The sequence below is a fragment of the Kogia breviceps genome, chromosome 3 (assembly GCF_026419965.1).
Source record: "Kogia breviceps isolate mKogBre1 chromosome 3, mKogBre1 haplotype 1, whole genome shotgun sequence".
NCBI classification, from domain to species: domain Eukaryota; kingdom Metazoa; phylum Chordata; class Mammalia; order Artiodactyla; family Physeteridae; genus Kogia; species Kogia breviceps.
Genome location: NC_081312.1, coordinates 153521427 through 153548717, shown reverse-complemented (window position 1 = coordinate 153548717; position 27291 = coordinate 153521427). Strand labels below are relative to the sequence as shown.

The following is a 27291-nucleotide window of genomic DNA, read 5'->3' as shown; positions in this document are numbered from 1 at the left end:
GAAATATCAGGGTCCCGACTACCTGCTTGAAATAAAGGAGGGGAAAAGAACTGGGAGAACAAACTCATTAATATTTCAGTTCATTGCCTCTCTTTAGGAGACCCCTTCAGGGAAATTTTGACCTGCATCTGCTACTTTTTCATCTTGCTGTTTGAATCTTTTTGTTTGTTTGTTTTTTTCATACTGTGTAACTAAATCTTTTCAAATGTCTGTTTCTTTCACTGTGTCAGTCAAAACAGCCATCCATCTCAGAACATCGTTTTCTCTGCCATGTGTATATACAATTGCTCATGTGAGTGAAACTATGATAAGTGATTTATGTTTGCATAGGCGACATCATTGCCCACATGGAATGGGCATCATTGCCCGTAGTAGGCACTCCCTATTTATTCAGTGTGTGAAAGCCAAAAAAGTCCTTTTGAGCCTAAACTTTTCGTTTGGACTCGGCTCTTTTGATCTCTGTCAGTTCATTGGGTTCTTTTCTCTATTTTCTTAATTGTGTACACTATAGTCAAGGTACATTCTTAGGCAGTAAGTATAAAAATATCAATAAAGAGAGGTTCTTGCTTTCCAGGAACGCATACATCAGCTTTCTGTAATTGAGGGTTTTTGAAATGCTCTGTAACAACTTTAACGTTTAGCGCTATCCATTTTCTTTTCATTTCAGATAGAGTTTATTTTACTTACCTAGCAAAGGTGGAGACCTTCAAACGTTTTACTCCAGTACTTGTACCTTTAACGTTTCAGGCAACTCTTGCAGTGCTTTGGTGATTCCAGTGACTTTTGAGGGTTTGCGGCTCTTCCAGAGATGTGAAGATTTTCCATAGTCCTCATACTCTGGTGTGATTTGGAATCATCTAGAAAGGTTAAAATGGCAGATTCCAGAGCTCCACCTAAAGTAGTCACTAGATAATGAAGTGGATCCCAGGAATATGCATTTTTAACCAGCACTGCTGGTGATTCTGTTGCTACAGACACGATGCAGTGGGCAGGTGTCGGACTCTTCACTGGGCGTGACAGGGAACGGAAAGAAGGGCTTTCCCACTATGTTTATAGTCTTGTGCGAATGATAGTCCCACAGCAAAGATCAGGTAAACGAGATAACGACACATTATAGTCAATGAGATGAAGGAATTGAGCAGTGGGTTGAGATAGAGCAAATGGGAATGGTTGCTCTTTTCTCTTCACCTTTATTCCTTTCTTTCTTGATGCCTTAATGATTCATAATGGAAATTTGAAATAAATTTCACACTGTCCATGTTTATCGAATAAAGATTTTGCATTTAACCAACTCGGAGTGTTAAAATCAAGAAAGTTTAACCTGCCACATCTCTCTGTCAAAGGCAGTTGCTTTTCCATTCTGGGCTTTCTCAGTTGCCTTGTTCAAGTAGCCTGTAATAGTAAAAATAATAATAATAATAATAATAAAGTAAAAAAATGAAAGAAAGAAAGAAATGTCCCAACTCCCAAAAGGTTCAAATATGCCAACAAAAGCAAAACTTCCATTTCTTAAATCATCGTCTTTCCACTTCCTAAAACATTCGATCTTTTCTTCGTAGTTTGACTAGGGAACTAGCAGTATTTCCAAGAGCCCCATTCAAGGGGTTTGGAAGTCTTGCTTGACTCCCTCATGGGGACCACGTTGACTAGGCAGCAGAAAGCTGCTGATTCATCTGTACCAGCACAGAATCATGTGTCATTCTGTTCTATACTTTTCTGTAATATAGGAAGAGACTGTGTAAAGAGCAGATGTCTGGACTTGTACAGGACTTTTGCTCCTTTATAGCATTACAGCTGTCGCACAGTAGATGATCGCCAGAGTTGGCCGGAAGTCTGCCCTGAAAGTATGATTCCAGACACGTCAAGGGTTTTAGGATGTATCAGATGACTAAGAGTGCATTTACCCTGAATACTATACAAATAGTGTCCTCCAGTTGGTAATTTCTTGTTTTGCTTTCACAGGGGCTCGAACCCGTGTCCCTTGCATTGGCCAGCAGAGTTAACAAGTCGGAGAGGTCATATCGTGACTGGAGAAGGGATTCAGTGAGTTTTGGTTTTTGGAGCTTATGGACATAAACAGAAAATATTGATTAATACAGGATGGTTTAAATAAATGATGCAGTGAGTGGAACAGTGTCCCAAAGAAAAAAAGCCATTTTGAAGACTTGTAGTTATCTGTAGAGCTAACATATCGTCCTTACTGTGTACTGAACACTCATGCGTATGCTGTCCATGCGTGCATGTGTCAGTCCTTCCAACCACCCGGTGAGGTAGATGGTGTTCTTGTCCTATTTGATATCTAAGGAAACTGGAGCATAGACAGGGTAAGTTATCCCACATGATAAATCTGGTGAATGACAGAGGCAGCATTTGGACCCAGGGAGTCTGATCGGTCTGAGTCCGTGGTCTCACCACCCCACCAGACAACCTCAGTGTCTGCAGTACCACCTCCGCCACATAATGTTACATAATGCCCAGGGTGGCTAGGGTACCATATGACTCCGACCCACATCAATACTCTGAATATGATGTATGTCTAAAGGCCAGAGATTAGACGTTAAATTCTTTCCTTAATTGATTACTTAATGGTGAGCAGAAAGACAGCATGACTTCAGCAAGAAGAGAGCATGCCCAAATCGTTTATTAGAGTCCTTAATAGGATGAAGAAGGATTTTGACAAATTGGACCCAGGCGATAGAGTTAAAATTGTTTTCGGATTCATTAAATCTTTAACCTGAGATTTCCTTCCGGGTTAGGAAAACACTCAGTGATTTGAAGATGGTATTTATGTAAGATCCAGTTAACTGAGGATCCACTGTAAAGATGTTTCGAAAACTAGGATCTCTGACATTTATTTTTCTTATATTTAGTCACTGGATAGGACATAAAGGAATTCAGTAATCTCTTTCAAGGAGCTTATCAACCGTCACCATTTTCATATCTTCTTAGACTTTTCAAGTCAAAAAAAAAAAAAAGAAAGTCTGGAAAATTTTAATACTGCATTGAAAAACTTAGAAATAAAAGAACCTGTGAAGCTATGTTTCAAATTTATATGTTTCAGGTCGGATTCTCGTCCTTCTGAAATAGTCAAACAGCCTCGCCATGCACCAGAAGTACTCTAAACCAAAGCAGGGGGAGATCGATCTTGGTACTACCTGCACACGGCATCTTAATTCTTGTAAAGTGCAGCGTGTGGCAATAGCTCGGCCTTTGGAGAGACACGTTAAAAAAGGGAAGTTGGATACCGTCCCGACCTATACAGGTAACTTGCCATTTCAAAAACTAAAGAGCCAAAAACCAAAAACTTCCTTCCAGCTTTGAGATCTAACATCAGATCATGATGTTGGTGCATTGCCCAACGTAAGTCTCCGTGGCTTAGGAAAAAACTTTTTTCCCTGTTGTCTACATAGTATCGTATAGTGAGAAAAAAAAAGCAGACTGTTTGCTTGGTGGAGAGTTAAGAGGCCTGGATTCCTGTCCAAATTCAGCCACTTAATTAGTTTTCTCTGTCTCCAGCCATGAAAACAAAGGATACCACCGAACAAGCATTATGTCATACGTGTCACATTATGCCACATTTAGTCGGCACTGTTCCTTTCCTTCCATCCCAGCATGGGTTGAAACTTTACTGAGCATACTGGAGCCTTTGAGAAAGTCAAATAAAGAGCAGCCCTCTTCTCCATTCAAGTTCTGAACCAACCGGTAAAGCAAAAGAGTGAGCAGGCAGAGAACCAAAATACTCCCTTTATACTGAGAAAGGCTGGAGTAGAGGGTGAAGCTTGCATCTGTTAGCAGATGGTCCCTGATACTGAACCTCAGAATACAATAGGCTTGTCCACCCAGCGAGACAGTGTTGGAGCACCAGCTAGGCAACCTGCTCCTCCAAGACTTCCAGCCTGGAATACCTCCGGCCTCCTGGCAACCGACTTGGAAGAGTAAGGACTGTACAACGTATGACCAGGTGCTTCCCCCCAATCAATCTGAGTCTATATAATGGTCTGTTGCTTTTGGGCAGGGAGTGGGGTCCTTTATTTTTACACAGTAGGCTAACTTGTTCATATTTTTTTGTTAATAATGTAATTGCATATTTAGGCTTACAGCCTTTTCACTGGTTATGTGATATAACTGAACGGGTATGTCCTAATATAAAACCCTTTTGTACGAGCGATGCCATCCACAGTAAAAGTAATGATTTATACGTTAAACCGGTAATAAGAGAATACATACTTTTTCTTTCAATGTCACTCTTACCAGTTCAATGGGTAACTAAAGTATATGGTATCCGTATGGCTGTGATCTGTATGTCAGCCCAGGAGGGAGATCTGTACAAAGGACACATTTTTAAGACAATGCACATGGTGAACAAATATATTGTTAAATAATCTAATATAGCATACAGTAATTGCTAAGTTAGGTATTTATTGGTATGCAGAGGAGACAGTGTATTGTGTAATAATTTGACATAAAAGGTAATTGGTGAACGGTCTGTACTAGGTCTTTTAAAACAACCATAGGGAGATTTTCTTTTCTCTTTTTTTCCCCACAAAGTCTATTGAAAAAGTACAACAGTAGTGATACTCCTTGATGCTGTGACTGTTTACGTATGAGACACACACATACACACACACCCCAACACTAGTTCTGGCTTCTCATTAGCTGGGTTTCCTATAGATTCCTGTACTTCCACTCCCGTAATCCAGTGTTGAGGATCCCTGGGTTCCTTCTGGCCTTCTCTCTCCTCATCTTCCCTAGGGAGGAACAGGGCTCCTTGTATTTCCAGGTTTTCGGGCATGAGACAACGAATACTAAGGGCCGAGGGAATAATTCGTCGTTCTGCGTGATGATGGTACTGCAGGCTTTGTAGATACCTACGGCAGGACAGGTCTGTAGCGGAAGAGAAATCACAATGGGAAGGGACTCTCTCTCACTGTCACCTAAGAATGAGAGAACAGAGCAAAGGCAGAAATGGGATATGATTAGAAACAAAAACGAAAAACTCTACAAGATGGTGAGAAGGGTGACATGTAGATTCTGGAGATGTGGTTCTGTGAAACTGGTGGCTCTTAGACACAGAAACATACCTGCCCCTAGCAGCAGCCTTGCTTTAGAAAGTCATTCAGATTAACATGTAGATAATGAAAATAGGTCAGTATTTGATGTGATACTTCTTAGGGACGACTCTTCTGTGTGCCGGGCACTATAAGGAATAGAGATCTGAATTGAGCATCGTTGTTGACATTTAGAAACTTTACAGTTGAGTTGAGAAAGAAGAGCGGTAGTAGCCTGAAGAATTAGGTAAGTCATACGAGAAATCAAAACAGGAGCTATCACAAGAAGAGGCGAATAATTCACAAGAAAAGTAACGGAACAGTTAGGGCTTCAAACACTTAGACTAAGCAAGACACCACTCCAGGCTAGTCTGGGAATGCATCACGGACTAGTAAGTATTGATATATAGAAAGAGGAGGGATATCCTAAAAGCTTAGGATGAGGCGAGCAAAAAAATCATAAAGCCAGAAAGGTAAGAGGGTGGTTCAGCGAACATGGTGGTGGGAACCAGAGAATTTCAGGATCTGGGAGATCGGTGTATGGTTCCAAACATGTAGGTTGAGATCAGACTGTGAAGTCTTGCTTGTCAGACTGAGGAGCTTCATTAACGTTTTTCTCGTAGCCAGTAACAAGTTCTCAGTTCTGCTACCAGATAGGACATAGCAGATGGCAGAAAGCCATTACTTCCACTGAAACAGCTTAAAAAGACACATAAATTTTTAAAAATCTCTTTTTAATGGAAGCAAAGAACTAAAATTACAGACCGAGGGGAGCCCTTCCTACATGAGCTGAGATGGCCAACTGTGTACTTCTCTGGGAGCATTTGTCAAGTCTAGGCCAAGGCTGAAAATTCGGGTAGCATCAGCAGCGGGGCCCTCCTAGGGGAAGGGAAGGAAACCAGCGGAGCACCTGACATGTAGGCCAGTGTGACTGACCAACCGGGGTCTGTAAATACCCCTGATGTGTGGCTGGTTTTCCTGGCGGGATGTGTGCTGAGTGATGAGGGGGCATGGTAGGCTAGAGGACTGAGACTTCTAATCATCAAATCACGTTTAAAAGGAAGCTAAGTAACAGAACATTGGTTTCCCAAGGGCAAAACCAATTTTCTGTGGTAGAAAAAAATGTTTATGGGAGCTGGAAAAAAATCCTGTTTTAAGTTTTTAAACGAGATTTAGAAAATTTGTCACCAAGAGGTGGGGAGAATGCAAGGAGGAGTGCAGACCGTGATAAATGAGGATGGCTGTACTACGAATGAATCACAGGAACCACACTGCAGGGGGTGGGAAGGAAGGGGATGACCTAAGTCACTCTGGAAGTGGGTTCTCACTGGACACCATAAGGCAGTAGACAAAAAGAATACTATACAAATAGTGTCCTCCAGTTGGTAATTTCTTGTTTTGCTTTCACAGGGGTACGTGTTAGCAGCCCTGAAACTACGACCAAGAAAATATATTGCAGATAACGAAAGCCTGGCTTCTCCCTGTCAGAGAAAGAAGTTTACCAACAGGAAAAAGGTATGGACTATATATTAATGACCCTATGTGCTGGAGTGGCATTCAAGGTTTCAGTATGAACGCATAGATACAGGGGGGAAAAAAATTTGCGTGTGTGTGCGCGCACGTGCACGCGTATTCAAGGATCAGTGTATACGCAGTCAACCTTTTAACCCTCCCAATGGCCAAAGCTAGCATGCTTTGAGCAACAAAATAATGATAGTGTTGGATTTCAGTCCCTCGAGATATATCTAGATACAGATATCTATAACTATGTCTAGATATATATGCATCCCCTGGAGTCTGTATGGATATCCAGAAAGTGCATAAATGGGGAAGAAGGGACAACTCTTCCCTTCCAGAGGATTCCAATTAGCAGAAGTAGAAGGAACGAAGGAAATAGAAGGTCACGGTTAGAACAACTTCGTGATAATTGTTGTAGGCACAATCCACAGTGGACGCTAACCTTGAGGGATAGTACTTTACGAAGAAGCAGAGTATTTGCACAGTGTCAAAGTATTGTCTCTCAAAGAAGTATTTATTGACTACAAGGAGAAAAATAGGAACCTAATAGACAGGAAACTTGGCAGAAACTACCTGAACCAAGGATCAAGTCACTAGTAATAGGACTTAGTGGCCTATTGTTCCCCCTGTTAGTATGCATTAAGAAGGGCAATAATGCATAACCTCGCTCTGATCTTGAGAAAACACTAGATAACCCCGGATTGAGGGACATTCTACAGAACCTGTAGCCGGTGTCATGGTCAAAAATGTCAAGGTCATGAAAGACAAGAAGAAATTGAGGAAGCATCACAGATTGGAGGAGGCTAGAGAGGCAAGGCAACAAAACACAATGTGGGATCCTGGATTAGACCTCGGGCAGAATAAAGGACAATAGTGGAAAAATGGTAAAGTCCCAAAATGTTGATATGTAAAAGCCCGGAATGTTTGGGATTTCATCACCCTGTACATGAGAGAGGACCCAAGCCTTACATTAGTGTTTAGATTGTAAAATGTGGACTTTGTTCGGTGTCCTTGCGGAGTTACTAAAGATTACAAAGTATTTCAAACTGCCAAGAAAATAGAGGGGATTTCCTAGAAAACTTTATGTGAGTTGGAAATAAAGGTGTACCTTTTCCACTGTCCCGATAATGCTGCCCACTGCTTGTAACCTATGTAGGCCTTAGAGAAGGAAGGGAGGGAGGGAGGGAGGGAGGGAAGGAGGGAGGGAGGGAAGGAAGGGGAAGGAGGGAAAGAGTCAAGGAGAGAAGGAGGAAAGGACAGAAGAAAGGAAAGGAAAGAAGGAAGTACACCGTTGAGATCTCTGAGGTGTCCCATTACTTATCTTCTGTGTGGCTCAGCCTCATTAGGCTAACACAGTCTTACAAGTTACTGTAAAATGGTTGATTTTTGTCTTCATCAAGTGACCTTGGAAACTCCCAGGCCTGTCGCAAGTGAAGGGGAATTTCAGTTCCAGCACCATGAATGTTTTCTAGAAAGACTCACTGCTCATCTTGAAGCACTATACACTTGACCCTTGCACAATGTGGGAGTTGGGGCGCCCCCGCTTCCCGGCCAGGGAAAATCACAAACAAAGTTCTCCTATCCCTAAATCATCTGTCAGCTCAGACTTCTATAAAAGAGGGAAGCGTTTTTTTTCTTGTGTCAGCCCCTTAACGAGATCAAAGTTAATTTTATTCTCTGCTAATAACGTTGGACGTGATTCTGTGCCAACGTCCTAATCAAACAGTGTCTAAACAAAGGAATAAAGTAGTTCCTTGAAAACACTAGGTGACAGATTTAATCTGTAAACCTAAATGAAATATTATTAGGCTCCATCAGCTTTGTGTATAGAGGGAAAGATACCTGTCTATTCTCAGTGCTACTTTTTCCTTTCTCTTTGCGGTGTCCCTGTATGTTGAACATCCAAATAATTTGTAATGATAAATAGTACATGTAAATGAGTATTTTGGTATAATACATACTATTGAGGGTGGCACCATGAGAAATCATAATTTAGTAGGAACTGTCCATTGTGAGAGGCGGTACAGAGGACAGAGGATGCCACTTTCAGGCGATCACAGTCACTACTGAGGTGGCAGAGGTTGTGTGCTGCCCTAGGGCGGGGCCGCTACCTCCTGTCATCACAGCCGGACTCAGAACAACCTTGGGGTGTTGACAAATTATATGATGCTGCTGCTGCCTCCTCACAGCGCGACCCAGGCAACGTCCAGGACACTGGAACAAAAGCACAATGCGGTATAAACAACGTTGTGAGCTCATGCATGCTGGGGTTCCAAAACCGTGTGCTGCGGCGGCATGGCTAAGGACTAGCTACAGGGAGGGGGTCAGCTGTCCCCGAGGGAAGTGAGGGAGGATGGAAGACCAGCTCTAAGGACCAGACAGCCCCCCTTCGGAGCCAGAAGTTTCCTTTCCTCCTCTTTTCCCCCAGAAACTTCGACCACCTCTGGGCAGAAGGGGAAAGGACGGGGCCAGTCTGTAATTGACCAGGCTTAGGTTCGGCAATGACTGTGCTTAAAACCAGAAGCCATGGGCAAGGTTGGGTTTTCCTGCTCAGAGCAAAAATGAAGGCTCTGTGTTGAGGTGAGTTCAGTTACAGAAAAAGAAAAAAAAAAAAAAATATTTTGACATGCAGTTCTTAAATTTTTCTGTACTCATAGCACCTATTAATTTTTCTTGTAATGTGTTTTATGCTTGAAAAGGTCTTTGCCGTCCTGATAGTTCTAGTCCAGTTTAGTTACTTTTACACTGAGCACTTTAATCAAGTCAGAACGTATTCTGACGTACGTGATGTCTGTGAGTTTGAGCTCTCATTTTGCTTTCTTTTCTTACATTAGTTGACCAATTTCCCTCATACAATCTTTTTTTTTTCCTAACAACATTATTGTGATATAATTCACCTACTGTACAAGTCACTGTTTAATGTATACAATTGAATGGTTTTTAGAGTTGTGCCACCATCGCCACAGTCAACTTTAAGACATTATCACCATCCCCAAGAGAAACCCTGTCCCCTTTAGCATCTACTCCCAATTCCTCCCATGGCCTCTCCCCCCTCAGGCCTAGACAACTGGCAGTTGAGCTACTTTTTTCTCTAGAGGTTTACCGAGTGTAGACACTTCGTATGAAGAGAATCGTACAATTTGTGGGCTTTTGTATCTGCCTTCTTCCCTCCCTGACCATAATGTCTTTAAGGTTCATCACCTTTGTAATACATATTAGTACTTTATTCTTTTTCATGCATGGCCAGATGATATTCCATTGTACGAATACACCACATTTATCTATCGGTCAGTTATTTCCAATGTTTGGAGTTTTATTATGGGTTTGATTTGAGTTACTCCCACGTCTTGGTTCTTATAAATAATGCTGCTGTGGACATTCACGCACAAGTTTTTGTGTGAACCTGTTTTCGTTTCTCTTCGGTCCATACCGAGGAGTAGAATCACTGGTAACCCATGTGGTAACCCATACATGGAACCTTTTGAAGAACTGTCAGACTGTTTTCCAAAGTGGCTAGACCATTTTACATTCCCGTTTGCAAAGTATTAAGGTTCCAATTTCTCCATGTCCTCATCAACACTTGCTACTCTCTCTCTTTGTGATTAGCATTTCCCCAATGACTAATGATGCTAAATATCTTTTCCTGTGCTTATTGGCCATGTGTAAGTCTTTATTGGAGAAACGTCTATTCAGATCCTTTTCAATATTTTAATTAGTTTATTTGCGTTTTTATTATTGAGTTTGAGTGTTCTTTGTATGTTTTAGAAACAAGTTCCCTTTCATATATATGATTTTAAAATACTTTCTCCCACTCTGTGGGCTGTCCACTTTTCTGGATCATGTCCTTCGTAGCAAACAAAGTTTTTAATTTTGATGTGGTCCAATTTATTTTTGTTGTGGTTGTAGCGTGTGTTTTGGTGTCATGTCTAAGAAACCATCTCCTAATCCAAAGCAGGAAGATTCATGGCTACACTTTCTTCCAGGAGCTTTATTGTTTTAGCTCTTAAGTTTAGGTCTCTGATAAGTTTGGCCTTAATTTTTTTTGTATATGTTGTAGGCTAGGAATCCAAGCTCATTCTTTTGTAGGTGGCTATTCAGTTGTCCTGCACCATTTGTTGAGGAGATTATTCCTTCCCCGTTGAATGGTCTTGTCACCTTGGCAGAAAATCAGTTGACACCGGTACATGGATTTATCGCCACACTTGCAACTCTCTTTCATCAATCTGTGTGTCTATGCTATGCTGGTACCACACTCTCAGGATTATCACAGTTTTGTAGTAAGTTTTGAACTTGAGAAGTCTGAGCCCTCCAACTCTGTTCTTTTTCTAGATTGTTCTGGCTATTCTGAGTCCTTTATATTTCCACATGAATTTTAGGATCAGCTTGTCAATTTCTGCAGAGAAGCTGGGATTTTGAAAGGGATTGTGTTGAATCTGTAGATCAGCCTGGGGAGTGCTGTCATCTGAATAATAGTAAGTCTTTTGATCCATAAATATAGGATGTCTTTTCATTTATTTAAATCTTCTTTAATGTCTCGGAAAAAAAAAAAAAAAAAAAAACTTTCTGTAGTTTTATACTGTTTATTTTGGTTTGAACTATTCTTCCCTCTATGATGGGCTGCCTTTGAAGGTTAAACTCATTTTACATGGGTCTGTTTCTCTACTCTAATTATATTCCATGACTCAACGTCTATTCCTGTACTAATGCTGCACTATCTTACTACAATAGCTTTGCGGCACGCTTTGACATCAGATAAGGAAAGTCTTTCTATACCTCTAGTAATTTGCTTTTCTAAAACTTAACTCGTCCTCACTCATTCCTCCCACATGAATGTCAAAATTATCGTTAAGTTCCGAAAAAAGAATTCTACGGTAACCTGAGTTGGAATTACGTAACAGGTTTCAGTTCACTTAAAGGAATGGACTGTTCGGCTTCTCTGTTACGTGGTTCAACAGTGTGTTACAGTTTTCTTTATGGGTTCTGTGACGGTTAGTTTTATGTGTCGTTTCTCACCCATACCTGATCAGGTGAAATTTAATGAGGCTTTGGACTTGGAATCGGTGTCGGAATGGGTTGAGACCTCTGGGGCTATTGAGATGGGGTGAGTGTGTATTTTGCCCATGAGAAGGACGTAAATTTAGGGGGGACCAAAGGGCATAATGTTCCGGACCCGTTTCTGTCCCCTCAAAATTTATATATTGAAGCTCTAACCACCAGTGTGACTGTATTTGGAGGTAGGGTCTCTAAGGAGGTTAGGGGTTAAATGAGGCCATAAGGGTGGGGCCTTAATCTGACAGGAGTAGTGTCCTTCTAAGAAGAGGAAGAGACCCCAGAACTCTGGTGTGTGTGTGTGCACGGAGAAGAGGCCATGTGAGGATGTAGTTAGAAGGTGGCTGTCCACAGGCCAGAAAGAGAAGTCTGACCCAAACCAACCCCGACAGCACCTTGATTCTGGACTTGTAGCCTCTAGAACTGGGAGAACATAAATTTCTGCTGTTGAAGGCACCCCATCTGTGGTTTTCTCTTTTGGTGCCCTGCAGACTAAGACAGGGTCTACTACACATTTCTTAAGCATTTTTTTCCCAGGTATTTTTTGATTATAATAGCGTTCAAGGTGGTATTTGGAATACCGGTTCTGAGACGTCTGTGCACATAATTACTAGTGTTCCTCTGCTCCTTTTCTTGAAGCCTGCTCTTGTCCCTGTTGCCTCAGATCCATCTATCTTGTAGCTTGTTTTATTGAGCTGCTGCATTCAAAGGGACCCGACCTTGGTTATTAACCTTTGTACTGGAGACGGAGACACTGTGATTTCCAAATGCAGTCCTTGAGGTCAGACACATACATTCATTCATCTTAGAGACCAGTCGGACTTTTCCCCCAAATTAACAAAGAGACAGTATTAGAAACGAGGTGATGATTTGTTACGTGTGTGTGCTTTATTATATATTAGTCTCTTAAATCAAACAGAAAACGAAAAGCGGAGCTACAAACCAAAGTTAACGACAGTACTAGCTTTTCTCATCACCCGTCTATCTACTTTTACCCGAGGTCTTTATTTCTTCCTAAGGCTTTGAGTTACTACTGTCCGGGGTCCTTGACTCCAACCTGAAGAACTCCCTGTGGCAAGGCAGGACTGGTGGTTAAGAACTCTCTCAACTCTTGATTAACCGAGAACGTCTTGATTTCTCCCTCATTTTCGAAGGAAAGTTTTGCTAGGTACAGGATTCTTGGTTGGCGGTTTCTTTCCTTCAACACTTCAAGTACATTGAGCCGTGCCATCTGGCCTCCGAGGCTCCTGATGAGAAATCTCTCTATCTGCTCATGACCTTCCTGGCAAATCTTGTCTCAGCTTCATAGACTTTCATAACGTTACCTTATCGTGTCTTATGCGACAGAACATTTTGTATGGTATTGTGAAGTCCGTTAAGTTGTGACATTATTTGGAGACCAGAATTTAAGGGAAAGGAATTGACTATTTCAAGTGTAGACATTATGAGGTCTTTAAAATTGTTACACATTTTCAAACTAGAAATAAAAAGGCCACTGAAGTATCCTAACCGATTTTAATTTATAACAAAGTGAACACCGATATCTAATAACACACGTAAAGAAAAATTTCTTGGGGATCCTTTTTCCTAAGTGTAAAGGGGCCTTGAACTCAAAAAGTGAGAAGACCACTGTGGTTTATCCCCAGCTGCGATGGGTCCATTTCTTGCTCTGACCTCACAGTGCACCACTGTGAGGTGCACCTCACAGAAGCCCTATAAGAGCCCAGCTGGGCCCAGGTTTTTGGTCCTCGGAGCCCAGGAAGCTGCTTTTGGTGACCTGACGGCCTTGGACCCACAGTTAGCTGGTTTTTTTCCTTGTTCCTGCCATTTTGTTGACTTTTTTTTTGGTTATATTTTTTTATAGTTATAGTTTTGTAGCATAGTTAGTGTAGTTAGTACCCGTTAGCGCTGTTGGCACAGTTAGCATAGTTAGCGTTGTTTGTTAGTGAGGATAGTTAGCCTTGCCCAGTTAGTGCCGTCAGTCAGTGTAGGTAGGTCACAAGGATGCAGGGCCTCACAGCCAACTCTGCTGCCAAGGAGGCTCATATTGATGATTATGAGATCCTCCACACCATTGGCGAAGGCAGCTTCGCTAAAGTGAAGCTGGCCCGGCACATTGTGACCGGGACACAGGTGGCTGTGAAGGTCATTAAAAAGAGGCATCGGAACTTCTCGACTTCCCAGAAGCGACTGTTGCGGGAAGTGCACTGTATGAAGGCTCTGGATCACCCCAATATTGTCAAACTGCTGGGGGTGACTGACACAGAGGAGGCGATGTTCATAATTATGGAGTACGTCAGTGGTGGGGACATGTGCAACTACTTAGACACACATGGCCGGATGACAGAGGCACAGGCCCGAGGCCTGTTCCAGCAGCTGGTCTCCGCTCTGCAACACTGCCACCAGAGGGGCGTCGTGCACCGGGACCTGAAGCCAGCGAACCTCCTCTTTGATGGCAACATGAACCTGAAACTTGCAGACTTTGGCTTCAGCAACATGTGTGACGCCAGCGGGAAACTGGACACGGTCTGCGGCACAGTCCCGTATGCTGCCCCGGAAGTCTTGCTGGGGCAGAGGTACAGCGGCCCCGCGGTGGACGTGTGGAGCCTGGGAGTAGTGCTCTACGTCATGGTAACCGGGTTCCGGCCCTTTGTGGGGAAAGACCTGCGGGAGCTGCGGGAGCAAATCGTAACGGAGCACTACCGCATCCCAACCTACCTTTCTTTAGAGGTACGGAGTCTCCTACGAAACATGATCGCCCGCGACCCCAGTGACAGAGGCACCTTACCTGACCTCATGAGGCACCCATGGGTGACTATGGGCCGGAAGAAGCCACCCCAGCCACCCTGTGAAGAGGACCTGGAGGGGACAGTGACGAGTATGCGGGACTCGGCGTGGGACGACAGGCAGGACGGAGGAGAAGGCAGTGTGAGCTCCAAGAAACCAACGGTGGTGTTCTCCATCAGAGCTGCAGGGCCCTTGTCTTCCGGGGACTTCGGTGGCAGTGAACTCGAGCCTTTGCCAAGCCCTGAGTTGTCCACCCGGGAAACCGGGCGGCTCCACCAGGGAGAAAATGTGCCACAGCGGGAAGACCAGCAGGCAGGGCAGAAGACCAGTGAGCCTGCCTGTCCCCCAGCCAGCCTGGAGTCGAGGACCGCCACCCCCAGCCCAGCCCGCCAGTGTGGCCCTGGGGCGTCCCCCTCCACCAGCAGCAGGACTGGAGCCCCAGCGGGAACCAGCTGCCCCCTGCGTGTGTGCAGCCCTGGAAGGTCCCCCCACGCTGCGCAGCCTGAGAGTATGTCCTCATCCATTCCCTCTGGCCACAGCCAGAAAAAGCAAGGGGTGGCTGGGAGAATCTGGACCTTCTTTGCAAGGCATCTTTGTTGCAGTTGCAAGCTGCCCAGCATGAGGCGTCACAATAAAGTGAAGCCCATCTGAACCCCATGGGTGACCGAGGCAGGAAGATCAGGCCGCCGCGCTCCCTGGGACCCGGTCCAGTGGAAGATGTGTGTGTGTGTGTGTGTGTGTGTGTGTGTTCTCTGCACGGCCTTCAGAAGCATCGTATCCAAGACCCTGGCCTGCTCAGAGGATGGTCCGGAGCAGCCAGGGCGACTGAGAGAGAGGCCACCGTGGCTGCAGGTCCGCCCCTCAACCCCCACCTGGGTGAAACTTCAGAGACTGGACTGTCACTTCCTGGGCACGTCTCCCCTCCCCCAGTCTTCTGTCTTCCGTGTTGGTGGGGGAGGCGGTGGGGGGGTGGGGTGGTTCTTGTTCCAAGAACTCCTTGGTTCTTCCAATTTTAGTTAATAAACTTGATGCTCCAGAAAGATGTATCCCACTCTGCTTTGCGTCTTCCCTGCGCAGAATTGGGGCTGTGCATTTTCCAGGTAGACAAGTGTGTAACCATGTAGTGCTTGGAGTTAATCAGAACAACTAAAGGGCAAGATGACCCAAGAGAATTAGCACAGTGACTCCCAACAGCAACAACTGCTGCACCGCAGGGCAGAAATGCAGAAAGTGTGAAATACCTTCCTGCGCTAACGTTACCGAACATTTTCAGAAGGGCCGAGGGGAACGTTTGGTCCCTGCAGCCTGTGTTCATGACAACAGAGAGGCCCCTGAGAGGATAAGGAGGTCCCGTGAACCAGCCTGTGCGCGGTGTGGTAAGGTCCCTGTGCAGCTGAGTTTCATGACTGTCAACGCGGCAGTTGAGCTCTCCTCTTCCCCCGTGCGGAGGGGCCCCTGATGCATGGGTGTATTTTATTTTTTGGATGTGCACCATTTTCAAAGTCTTTATTGAATTTGTTACAACACTCCTTCTGTTTTATGCTTTGGTTTCTTTGGCCGCGAGGCATGTGGGATCTTGGTCCCCGACAAGGGGTCCAACCCGCACCCCCTGCCCTTGGAAGGCACTGGCCTGCCAGGGAAGTCTCTTTTTAAATTTCCTTGTTTTGATACAGGGGTTTGACCACGGGGACTGGAAGATTATACTAGATGAGCATACTTTCAAACCACTAGATTTGTCAGCGTTCCCTGGTTCCCTGGTTCAATAAGCCCTTGAACACAGGGGTGACTGGAGCAGGGTCTTCTTCCCAGAGGCCTCTCTCTGGGGGCACATGCTCTCGGAGGCATCACCTGCACAGTCCCGTTGGCTCTCGTGCGCTTACAGGTCACTTGCCGACTGCGGAATCCTTCACCGCAAGACACAGAGCACTCTGACCACGTGCCCGTGAACCACCTAAACAAAGAGTACAGCAGCTTAGTAAGGGCAGGTAGGACAGATCGTACAGGAAGTGCCTTCCAAAGGAAAAATCGATCCTAACGTGATGACTTGTCGCAGGGCCCTCACACGTCTCTCTGGGAATGGGCAGCGGCACAGATAACTCCCAGCCATACGCTCAGCTTTTCTTTTACTCAGAGAAGCCACAGAATCACCACGTGGAGACAGCCAGTAGAGGGGCGGGATAGAGCCGTCTTCAAGTACGTAAGGAGCCATGACTTGTGCGGCTTCATAGAGTAGAGCTAGGGCAAAATTAGGTGGAAACTTCAAAAAGGTGGGTTTCAACTCACTGAAACCAAAGGGAAGAAACTAGTGCTAAATCACCTATGTGCTCTTTGTGCTCTGAGACATTTGCATGTTTTCTAATGTAATTGTCAATCTTGTTCCCATTCTTGCAGTGAAGGCCCCATGTCCACAGGGCTAAATAGCTATGGTCACATGACTAACATGCCAGCAAAGCTGGGACTGCTTCTAGTTTTATCTCTCACCCTAAAGTTCATAATGACTGAAGGAGACTGAACTAGGAACTGGACACCTTGGAGATATTGAGTGCTCTGTCAGTCAAGATGCCTGAGCTGCCACCAGGAGGCTGCAGAGTAGGGGTTCCTAACCTGAGCCCCGTGGTTCTCCAAGGGAACCATGGACTTGGATGGGAAAAGGAGGACATCGTCATTGTCACTAAGCTCTAACGGCGATTGAGTATTGCCTTCAGTTGTAAAAATGCAGGCCACAACGTAGTAGAGTAGGAGTAGCAGCAGTACCTGTGATTTTGTTACCAACAAATCATAGCTCTTTTCACATGACATGAAAATTGTGGCAGGCATCCAAAACAGCAATTACATTCATCACCGTTTCAAAATCAGTGGTACTAGTAGATCCTGTTCTTTAGTGTGTTAATAGAGAAGCAGCTTTACTACTACATCACATTTAAAACTCCTGCAGTAACTGTATTTCAGTATAATTAGTTGGCTTCCTTTGTAATCGAGTGTATTTTATTTTATAGATTTAAAACCCTTGTTTGAGAAGGGAGCCATAGGCTTCTCTAGACTACGGAGGGCTCCGTGGCACTGAAATGGGCAGGACCCCTGATGTAGAGGGATCTAGGGTTAGATGATCTCTACTGTGTCTCCTCGGTCTGAAGGTGTATGACTCTGCTTTTTCTAGGAGCAGCTAAAGGCTTGAGAGTACTCAGTAAATAAGGATAAATTTCCCAGTGTGAATTCTCACTTTGTGAGAATCAAGAATTGACGTAAACCAGTTTTCTTGGATCAAATCCCTCCCGGTTATTCTAGCATGGGGTTGCTGCTTCCTGAGGGACAGATGACTCTTGCACAAGCTCTTCCTTTGAAGGATAGGAAGAGCTCATGCCAGAGTCAAGGTGCCTGCGGCACTGGAAGAGAGGTCAAGGGGCCCGCGGTACCCACGGCTCTTCTAAGGACGTGTTCCGAGGCATCTCCTTTGTTTCACGGTGTGACCATGCCTCCCGCTTCTCCTCCAAGGCACAGATCATGGATCCGGGGTGGGCATTTGCACAGAGCAGTCAGCTGTACAACATTATGTACACCTCCGATTCCTCCTCAGTAAAATGAGGTTGATAATAGTGTCTGCCTCACAGGTTTGTGCTTGGTAAGTGCTGCTAGTGTTTGGTTTTTTGTCTTGGTTTGTTTGTTGTTTTGTTTTGTTTTTTTTTTTCTTTGTTTTTACTGTGAATTTTGGCACTGGGAGCTACAATATTGCCTGCCATATCAGTAAACAAAGGATGCTGCAGCCATCAAGCCATCACATGGCTGCCCTGACGGTGCACCACCCCGAGGAGACTCAGGATGAGAAAGCACAGGACACTGGCCCCAGACCGTGGAGGTGCACACTTGTGTCCAATCATAAATAGTCATCCATCTATCAGCTAGAGTATCCGATAATGTAAGAGTCTATGGTGCCAAAGGCCCATAATCTGCACAGGCTACTTTTAATTCCTTTATAATTTTATAAGGGAGGGGTTCCCAATTAACCTCATCATCAGTTTCTCCTTCAAATACCACAGGGAAACAAGCAGCCAATTCAGGCTCGGTAGTTGTGGCTCACGGGCCTAGTTGCTTCGCGGCATGCGGGGTCTTCCGGGACCAGGGCTCGAACCCGTGTCCCTTGCATTGGCCAGCAGATTCTCAACCACTGCGCCACCAGGGAAGCCCCTATGCCCACAAAATTAAAAAATTAAGTAAATCAAAGGAAACGGAAGGAGAGTAGAACGGTGTGCAAGTCTATGGGTTTTCAACCCGTGTTACGCTTTCTTCTGTTCCTAGCTTTCCATCCGGGCCCGACCATATTCCCTTTCCCAGTCCCATCCAGACTGCTTTCCTGTGGGATCTGCCAGCCTGAAAATGGAGTAGGTAGTCTCCTGAAGCCCAGAATTGGTCAGTGAGTTCTGCTGCCTAACCTGTAAGCGGTCTTCTCCTTCCTCAGCTTCCTTGCTGACCCAGGGATTAGACGACTATTTGCTAAATAAATATTATGGATACGTCAATCCTGTCGTCCTGTAATCCCCTCCAAAGGAAAAACCCTTCACAGGGTGATGGAAAGCAGTTTCCCCGTAGTTTCATGGAAAATGTTGTTTTTAATTTGCTGATTGGATGCAGATTTAAAGATAAGTCGACCTTTGAGGATTTGATTCATATCTGAAAACCCTGATAGGCAAGAAAATTGTTTAATTTTTTTTCTAATCTTTGAATTAATTTCTATCCAACCTAAGTTCCTTTCCCATCCAGCTGTCAGGCAATTTCAGTCTTCACTATGTTGGAGGCTCCCTTTTCTCCAAGCAGTAAAATGATCCAGGGAGCAGAGGCATTGCCAATGCAAGAGGAAGGAGTCTTCTCTGGGCTTTAGACATTGGTAATGCTTCCCCCTGAAACGTCTCTTGCTGAAGTTCGCAGAATCCCTTCAGGAGCGGTGCCTCCGCTGCTTTGAAGTTTACGTATGAGGTACAAGAATCTTGGCAAAGCTGGGAGCCGCTGTTGTAGGCTTCCACCTAGCCAACTCTTGATATCCGGCCACCTCCTGGAACACTGATAGAATGGGGCAAAGACCCCCGCTCTTGTAAGAACTCCCTCCCCCTCAATCTTCTACCTCCTTCCTCTCTCTGGGGAATCGTCCCCTCTTCCCTCTCTTGCAGTCCAGGACCATCTGTTTCCTCTTAGGACCTTATTTCCAGAAGGACGTCTGATTTCATCTCTTCATGAATTGTTTTCTAAAAGACAGGAGAACGTGTTGACTTCAGGCAGCTTATATCCTCGGCCCTTCCAAAAGTCCTGCGAGAAGGAAATATCAGGGTCCTGACTACCTGCTTGAAATAAAGGAGGGGAAAAGAACTGGGAGAACAAACTCATTAATATTTCAGTTCATTGCCTCTCTTTAGGAGACCCCTTCAGGGAAATTTTGACCTGCATCTGCTACTTTTTCATCTTGCTGTTTGAATCTTTTTGTTTGTTTGTTTTTTTCATACTGTGTAACTAAATCTTTTCAAATGTCTGTTTCTTTCACTGTGTCAGTCAAAACAGCCATCCATCTCAGAACATCGTTTTCTCTGCCATGTGTATATACAATTGCTCATGTGAGTGAAACTATGATAAGTGATTTATGTTTGCATAGGCGACATCATTGCCCACATGGAATGGGCATCATTGCCCGTAGTAGGCACTCCCTATTTATTCAGTGTGTGAAAGACAAAAAAGTCCTTTTGAGCCTAAACTTTTCGTTTGGACTCGGCTCTTTTGATCTCTGTCAGTTCATTGGGTTCTTTTCTCTATTTTCTTAATTGTGTACACTATAGTCAAGGTACATTCTTAGGCAGTAAGTATAAAAATATCAATAAAGAGAGGTTCTTGCTTTCCAGGAACGCATACATCAGCTTTCTATAATTGAGGGTTTTTGAAATGCTCTGTAACAACTTTAACGTTTAGCGCTATCCATTTTCTTTTCATTTCAGATAGAGTTTATTTTACTTACCTAGCAAAGGTGGAGACCTTCAAACGTTTTACTCCAGTACTTGTACCTTTAACGTTTCAGGCAACTCTTGCAGTGCTTTGGTGATTCCAGTGACTTTTGAGGGTTTGCGGCTCTTCCAGAGATGTGAAGATTTTCCATAGTCCTCATACTCTGGTGTGATTTGGAATCATCTAGAAAGGTTAAAATGGCAGATTCCAGAGCTCCACCTAAAATAGTCACTAGATAATGAAGTGGATCCCAGGAATATGCATTTTTAACCAGCACTGCTGGTGATTCTGTTGCTACAGACACGATGCAGTGGGCAGGTGTCGGACTCTTCACTGGGCATGACAGGGAACGGAAAGAAGGGCTTTCCCACTATGTTTATAGTCTTGTGGGAATGATAGTCCCACAGCAAAGATCAGGTAAACGAGATAACGACACATTATAGTCAATGAGATGAAGGAATTGAGCAGTGGGTTGAGATAGAGCAAATGGGAATGGTTGCTCTTTTCTCTTCACCTTTATTCCTTTCTTTCTTGATGCCTTAATGATTCATAATGGAAATTTGAAATAAATTTCACACTGTCCATGTTTATCGAATAAAGATTTTGCATTTAACCAACTCGGAGTGTTAAAATCAAGAAAGTTTAACCTGCCACATCTCTCTGTCAAAGGCAGTTGCTTTTCCATTCTGGGCTTTCTCAGTTGCCTTGTTCAAGTAGCCTGTAATAGTAAAAATAATAATAATAATAATAATAAAGTAAAAAAATGAAAGAAAGAAAGAAATGTCCCAACTCCCAAAAGGTTCAAATATGCCAACAAAAGCAAAACTTCCATTTCTTAAATCATCGTCTTTCCACTTCCTAAAACATTCGATCTTTTCTTCGTAGTTTGACTAGGGAACTAGCAGTATTTCCAAGAGCCCCATTCAAGGGGTTTGGAAGTCTTGCTTGACTCCCTCATGGGGACCACGTTGACTAGGCAGCAGAAAGCTGCTGATTCATCTGTACCAACACAGAATCATGTGTCATTCTGTTCTATACTTTTCTGTAATATAGGAAGAGACTGTGTAAAGAGCAGATGTCTGGACTTGTACAGGACTTTTGCTCCTTTATAGCATTACAGCTGTCGCACAGTAGATGATCGCCAGAGTTGGCCGGAAGTCTGCCCTGAAAGTATGATTCCAGACACGTCAAGGGTTTTAGGATGTATCAGATGACTAAGAGTGCATTTACCCTGAATACTATACAAATAGTGTCCTCCAGTTGGTAATTTCTTGTTTTGCTTTCACAGGGGCTCGAACCCGTGTCCCTTGCATTGGCCAGCAGAGTTAACAAGTCGGAGAGGTCATATCGTGACTGGAGAAGGGATTCAGTGAGTTTTGGTTTTTGGAGCTTATGGACATAAACAGAAAATATTGATTAATACAGGATGGTTTAAATAAATGATGCAGTGAGTGGAACAGTGTCCCAAAGAAAAAAAGCCATTTTGAAGACTTGTAGTTATCTGTAGAGCTAACATATCGTCCTTACTGTGTACTGAACACTCATGCGTATGCTGTCCATGCGTGCATGTGTCAGTCCTTCCAACCACCCGGTGAGGTAGATGGTGTTCTTGTCCTATTTGATATCTAAGGAAACTGGAGCATAGACAGGGTAAGTTATCCCACATGATAAATCTGGTGAATGACAGAGGCAGCATTTGGACCCAGGGAGTCTGATCGGTCTGAGTCCGTGGTCTCACCACCCCACCAGACAACCTCAGCGTCTGCAGTACCACCTCCGCCACATAATGTTACATAATGCCCAGGGTGGCTAGGGTACCATATGACTCCGACCCACATCAGTACTCTGAATATGATGTATGTCTAAAGGCCAGAGATTAGACGTTAAATTCTTTCCTTAATTGATTACTTAATGGTGAGCAGAAAGACAGCATGACTTCAGCAAGAAGAGAGCATGCCCAAATCGTTTATTAGAGTCCTTAATAGGATGAAGAAGGATTTTGACAAATTGGACCCAGGCGATAGAGTTAAAATTGTTTTCGGATTCATTAAATCTTTAACCTGAGATTTCCTTCCGGGTTAGGAAAACACTCAGTGATTTGAAGATGGTATTTATGTAAGATCCAGTTAACTGAGGATCCACTGTAAAGATGTTTCGAAAACTAGGATCTCTGACATTTATTTTTCTTATATTTAGTCACTGGATAGGACATAAAGGAATTCAGTAATCTCTTTCAAGGAGCTTATCAACCGTCACCATTTTCATATCTTCTTAGACTTTTCAAGTCAAAAAAAAAAAAAAAAAAGTCTGGAAAATTTTAATACTGCATTGAAAAACTTAGAAATAAAAGAACCTGTGAAGCTATGTTTCAAATTTATATGTTTCAGGTCGGATTCTCGTCCTTCTGAAATAGTCAAACAGCCTCGCCATGCACCAGAAGTACTCTAAACCAAAGCAGGGGGAGATCGATCTTGGTACTACCTGCACACGGCATCTTAATTCTTGTAAAGTGCAGCGTGTGGCAATAGCTCGGCCTTTGGAGAGACACGTTAAAAAAGGGAAGTTGGATACCGTCCCGACCTATACAGGTAACTTGCCATTTCAAAAACTAAAGAGCCAAAAACCAAAAACTTCCTTCCAGCTTTGAGATCTAACATCAGATCATGATGTTGGTGCATTGCCCAACGTAAGTCTCCGTGGCTTAGGAAAAAACTTTTTTCCCTGTTGTCTACATAGTATCGTATAGTGAGAAAAAAAAAAGCAGACTGTTTGCTTGGTGGAGAGTTAAGAGGCCTGGATTCCTGTCCAAATTCAGCCACTTAATTAGTTTTCTCTGTCTCCAGCCATGAAAACAAAGGATACCACCGAACAAGCATTATGTCATACGTGTCACATTATGCCACATTTAGTCGGCACTGTTCCTTTCCTTCCATCCCAGCATGGGTTGAAACTTTACTGAGCATACTGGAGCCTTTGAGAAAGTCAAGTAAAGAGCAGCCCTCTTCTCCATTCAAGTTCTGAACCAACCGGTAAAGCAAAAGAGTGAGCAGGCAGAGAACCAAAATACTCCCTTTATACTGAGAAAGGCTGGAGTAGAGGGTGAAGCTTGCATCTGTTAGCAGATGGTCCCTGATACTGAACCTCAGAATACAATAGGCTTGTCCACCCAGCGAGACAGTGTTGGAGCACCAGCTAGGCAACCTGCTCCTCCAAGACTTCCAGCCTGGAATACCTCCGGCCTCCTGGCAACCGACTTGGAAGAGTAAGGACTGTACAACGTATGACCAGGTGCTTCCCCCCAATCAATCTGAGTCTATATAATGGTCTGTTGCTTTTGGGCAGGGAGTGGGGTCCTTTATTTTTACACAGTAGGCTAACTTGTTAGTTCATATTTTTTTGTTAATAATGTAATTGCATATTTAGGCTTACAGCCTTTTCACTGGTTATGTGATATAACTGAACGGGTATGTCCTAATATAAAACCCTTTTGTACGAGCGATGCCATCCACAGTAAAAGTAATGATTTATACGTTAAACCGGTAATAAGAGAATACATACTTTTTCTTTCAATGTCACTCTTACCAGTTCAATGGGTAACTAAAGTATATGGTATCCGTATGGCTGTGATCTGTATGTCAGCCCAGGAGGGAGATCTGTACAAAGGACACATTTTTAAGACAATGCACATGGTGAACAAATATATTGTTAAATAATCTAATATAGCATACAGTAATTGCTAAGTTAGGTATTTATTGGTATGCAGAGGAGACAGTGTATTGTGTAATAATTTGACATAAAAGGTAATTGGTGAACGGTCTGTACTAGGTCTTTTAAAACAACCATAGGGAGATTTTCTTTTCTCTTTTTTTCCCCACAAAGTCTATTGAAAAAGTACAACAGTAGTGATACTCCTTGATGCTGTGACTGTTTACGTATGAGACACACACATACACACACACCCCAACACTAGTTCTGGCTTCTCATTAGCTGGGTTTCCTATAGATTCCTGTACTTCCACTCCCGTAATCCAGTGTTGAGGATCCCTGGGTTCCTTCTGGCCTTCTCTCTCCTCATCTTCCCTAGGGAGGAACAGGGCTCCTTGTACTTCCAGGTTTTCGGGCATGAGACAACGAATACTAAGGGCCGAGGGAATAATTCGTCGTTCTGCGTGATGATGGTACTGCAGGCTTTGTAGATACCTACGGCAGGACAGGTCTGTAGCGGAAGAGAAATCACAATGGGAAGGGACTCTCTCTCACTGTCACCTAAGAATGAGAGAACAGAGCAAAGGCAGAAATGGGATATGATTAGAAACAAAAACGAAAAACTCTACAAGATGGTGAGAAGGGTGACATGTAGATTCTGGAGATGTGGTTCTGTGAAACTGGTGGCTCTTAGACACAGAAACATACCTGCCCCTAGCAGCAGCCTTGCTTTAGAAAGTCATTCAGATTAACATGTAGATAATGAAAATAGGTCAGTATTTGATGTGATACTTCTTAGGGACGACTCTTCTGTGTGCTGGGCACTATAAGGAATAGAGATCTGAATTGAGCATCGTTGTTGACATTTAGAAACTTTACAGTTGAGTTGAGAAAGAAGAGCAGTAGTAGCCTGAAGAATTAGGTAAGTCATACGAGAAATCAAAACAGGAGCTATCACAAGAAGAGGCGAATAATTCACAAGAAAAGTAACGGAACAGTTAGGGCTTCAAACACTTAGACTAAGCAAGACACCACTCCAGGCTAGTCTGGGAATGCATCACGGACTAGTAAGTATTGATATATAGAAAGAGGAGGGATATCCTAAAAGCTTAGGATGAGGCGAGCAAAAAAATCATAAAGCCAGAAAGGTAAGAGGGTGGTTCAGCGAACATGGTGGTGGGAACCAGAGAATTTCAGGATCTGGGAGATCGGTGTATGGTTCCAAACATGTAGGTTGAGATCAGACTGTGAAGTCTTGCTTGTCAGACTGAGGAGCTTCATTAACGTTTTTCTCGTAGCCAGTAACAAGTTCTCAGTTCTGCTACCAGATAGGACATAGCAGATGGCAGAAAGCCATTACTTCCACTGAAACAGCTTAAAAAGACACATAAATTTTTAAAAATCTCTTTTTAATGGAAGCAAAGAACTAAAATTACAGACCGAGGGGAGCCCTTCCTACATGAGCTGAGATGGCCAACTGTGTACTTCTCTGGGAGCATTTGTCAAGTCTAGGCCAAGGCTGAAAATTCGGGTAGCATCAGCAGCGGGGCCCTCCTAGGGGAAGGGAAGGAAACCAGCGGAGCACCTGACATGTAGGCCAGTGTGACTGACCAACCGGGGTCTGTAAATACCCCTGATGTGTGGCTGGTTTTCCTGGCGGGATGTGTGCTGAGTGATGAGGGGGCATGGTAGGCTAGAGGACTGAGACTTCTAATCATCAAATCACGTTTAAAAGGAAGCTAAGTAACAGAACATTGGTTTCCCAAGGGCAAAACCAATTTTCTGTGGTAGAAAAAAATGTTTATGGGAGCTGGAAAAAAATCCTGTTTTAAGTTTTTAAACGAGATTTAGAAAATTTGTCACCAAGAGGTGGGGAGAATGCAAGGAGGAGTGCAGACCGTGATAAATGAGGATGGCTGTACTACGAATGAATCACAGGAACCACACTGCAGGGGGTGGGAAGGAAGGGGATGACCTAAGTCACTCTGGAAGTGGGTTCTCACTGGACACCATAAGGCAGTAGACAAAAAGAATACTATACAAATAGTGTCCTCCAGTTGGTAATTTCTTGTTTTGCTTTCACAGGGGTACGTGTTAGCAGCCCTGAAACTACGACCAAGAAAATATATTGCAGATAACGAAAGCCTGGCTTCTCCCTGTCAGAGAAAGAAGTTTACCAACAGGAAAAAGGTATGGACTATATATTAATGACCCTATGTGCTGGAGTGGCATTCAAGGTTTCAGTATGAACGCATAGATACAGGGGGGAAAAAAATTTGCGTGTGTGTGCGCGCACGTGCACGCGTATTCAAGGATCAGTGTATACGCAGTCAACCTTTTAACCCTCCCAATGGCCAAAGCTAGCATGCTTTGAGCAACAAAATAATGATAGTGTTGGATTTCAGTCCCTCGAGATATATCTAGATACAGATATCTATAACTATATCTAGATATATATGCATCCCCTGGAGTCTGTGTGGATATCCAGAAAGTGCATAAATGGGGAAGAAGGGACAACTCTTCCCTTCCAGAGGATTCCAATTAGCAGAAGTAGAAGGAACGAAGGAAATAGAAGGTCACGGTTAGAACAACTTCGTGATAATTGTTGTAGGCACAATCCACAGTGGACGCTAACCTTGAGGGATAGTACTTTACGAAGAAGCAGAGTATTTGCACAGTGTCAAAGTATTGTCTCTCAAAGAAGTATTTATTGACTACAAGGAGAAAAATAGGAACCTAATAGACAGGAAACTTGGCAGAAACTACCTGAACCAAGGATCAAGTCACTAGTAATAGGACTTAGTGGCCTATTGTTCCCCCTGTTAGTATGCATTAAGAAGGGCAATAATGCATAACCTCGCTCTGATCTTGAGAAAACACTAGATAACCCCGGATTGAGGGACATTCTACAGAACCTGTAGCCGGTGTCATGGTCAAAAATGTCAAGGTCATGAAAGACAAGAAGAAATTGAGGAAGCATCACAGATTGGAGGAGGCTAGAGAGGCAAGGCAACAAAACACAATGTGGGATCCTGGATTAGACCTCGGGCAGAATAAAGGACAATAGTGGAAAAATGGTAAAGTCCCAAAATGTTGATATGTAAAAGCCCGGAATGTTTGGGATTTCATCACCCTGTACATGAGAGAGGACCCAAGCCTTACATTAGTGTTTAGATTGTAAAATGTGGACTTTGTTCGGTGTCCTT

At 43.7% G+C, this 27291-nt stretch overlaps 2 protein-coding genes across 4 annotated transcripts in view; one reads left to right on the top strand and one right to left on the bottom strand.

The window, feature by feature from the left end:
• The window catches only part of ADAMTSL3 (ADAMTS like 3), a 468377-nt gene that overhangs the window by 3815 nt on the left and 437271 nt on the right, over positions 1-27291 (bottom strand). Inside the window, exon 26 of one of the 3 annotated variants that reach the window (XM_067030019.1) lies at positions 15893-16353. The exons of the other annotated variants lie outside the window; for them this stretch is intronic. Within the exon in view, the coding sequence (XP_066886120.1) occupies positions 16122-16353 (232 nt within the window). The 3' untranslated portion in view covers positions 15893-16121. Of the gene's footprint in view, positions 1-15892; positions 16354-27291 lie in introns of those variants that run through there. 3 annotated transcript variants of the gene reach the window in all.
• On the top strand, positions 3834-15390 carry LOC136793850 (serine/threonine-protein kinase MARK2-like). The gene is made up of 3 exons (XM_067030025.1): positions 3834-3961; positions 6459-6563; positions 13800-15390. The coding sequence occupies exon 3, from the start codon at positions 13827-13829 to the stop codon at positions 15051-15053; it is 1227 nt and encodes a 408-aa protein (XP_066886126.1). The 5' UTR covers positions 3834-3961; positions 6459-6563; positions 13800-13826; the 3' UTR covers positions 15054-15390.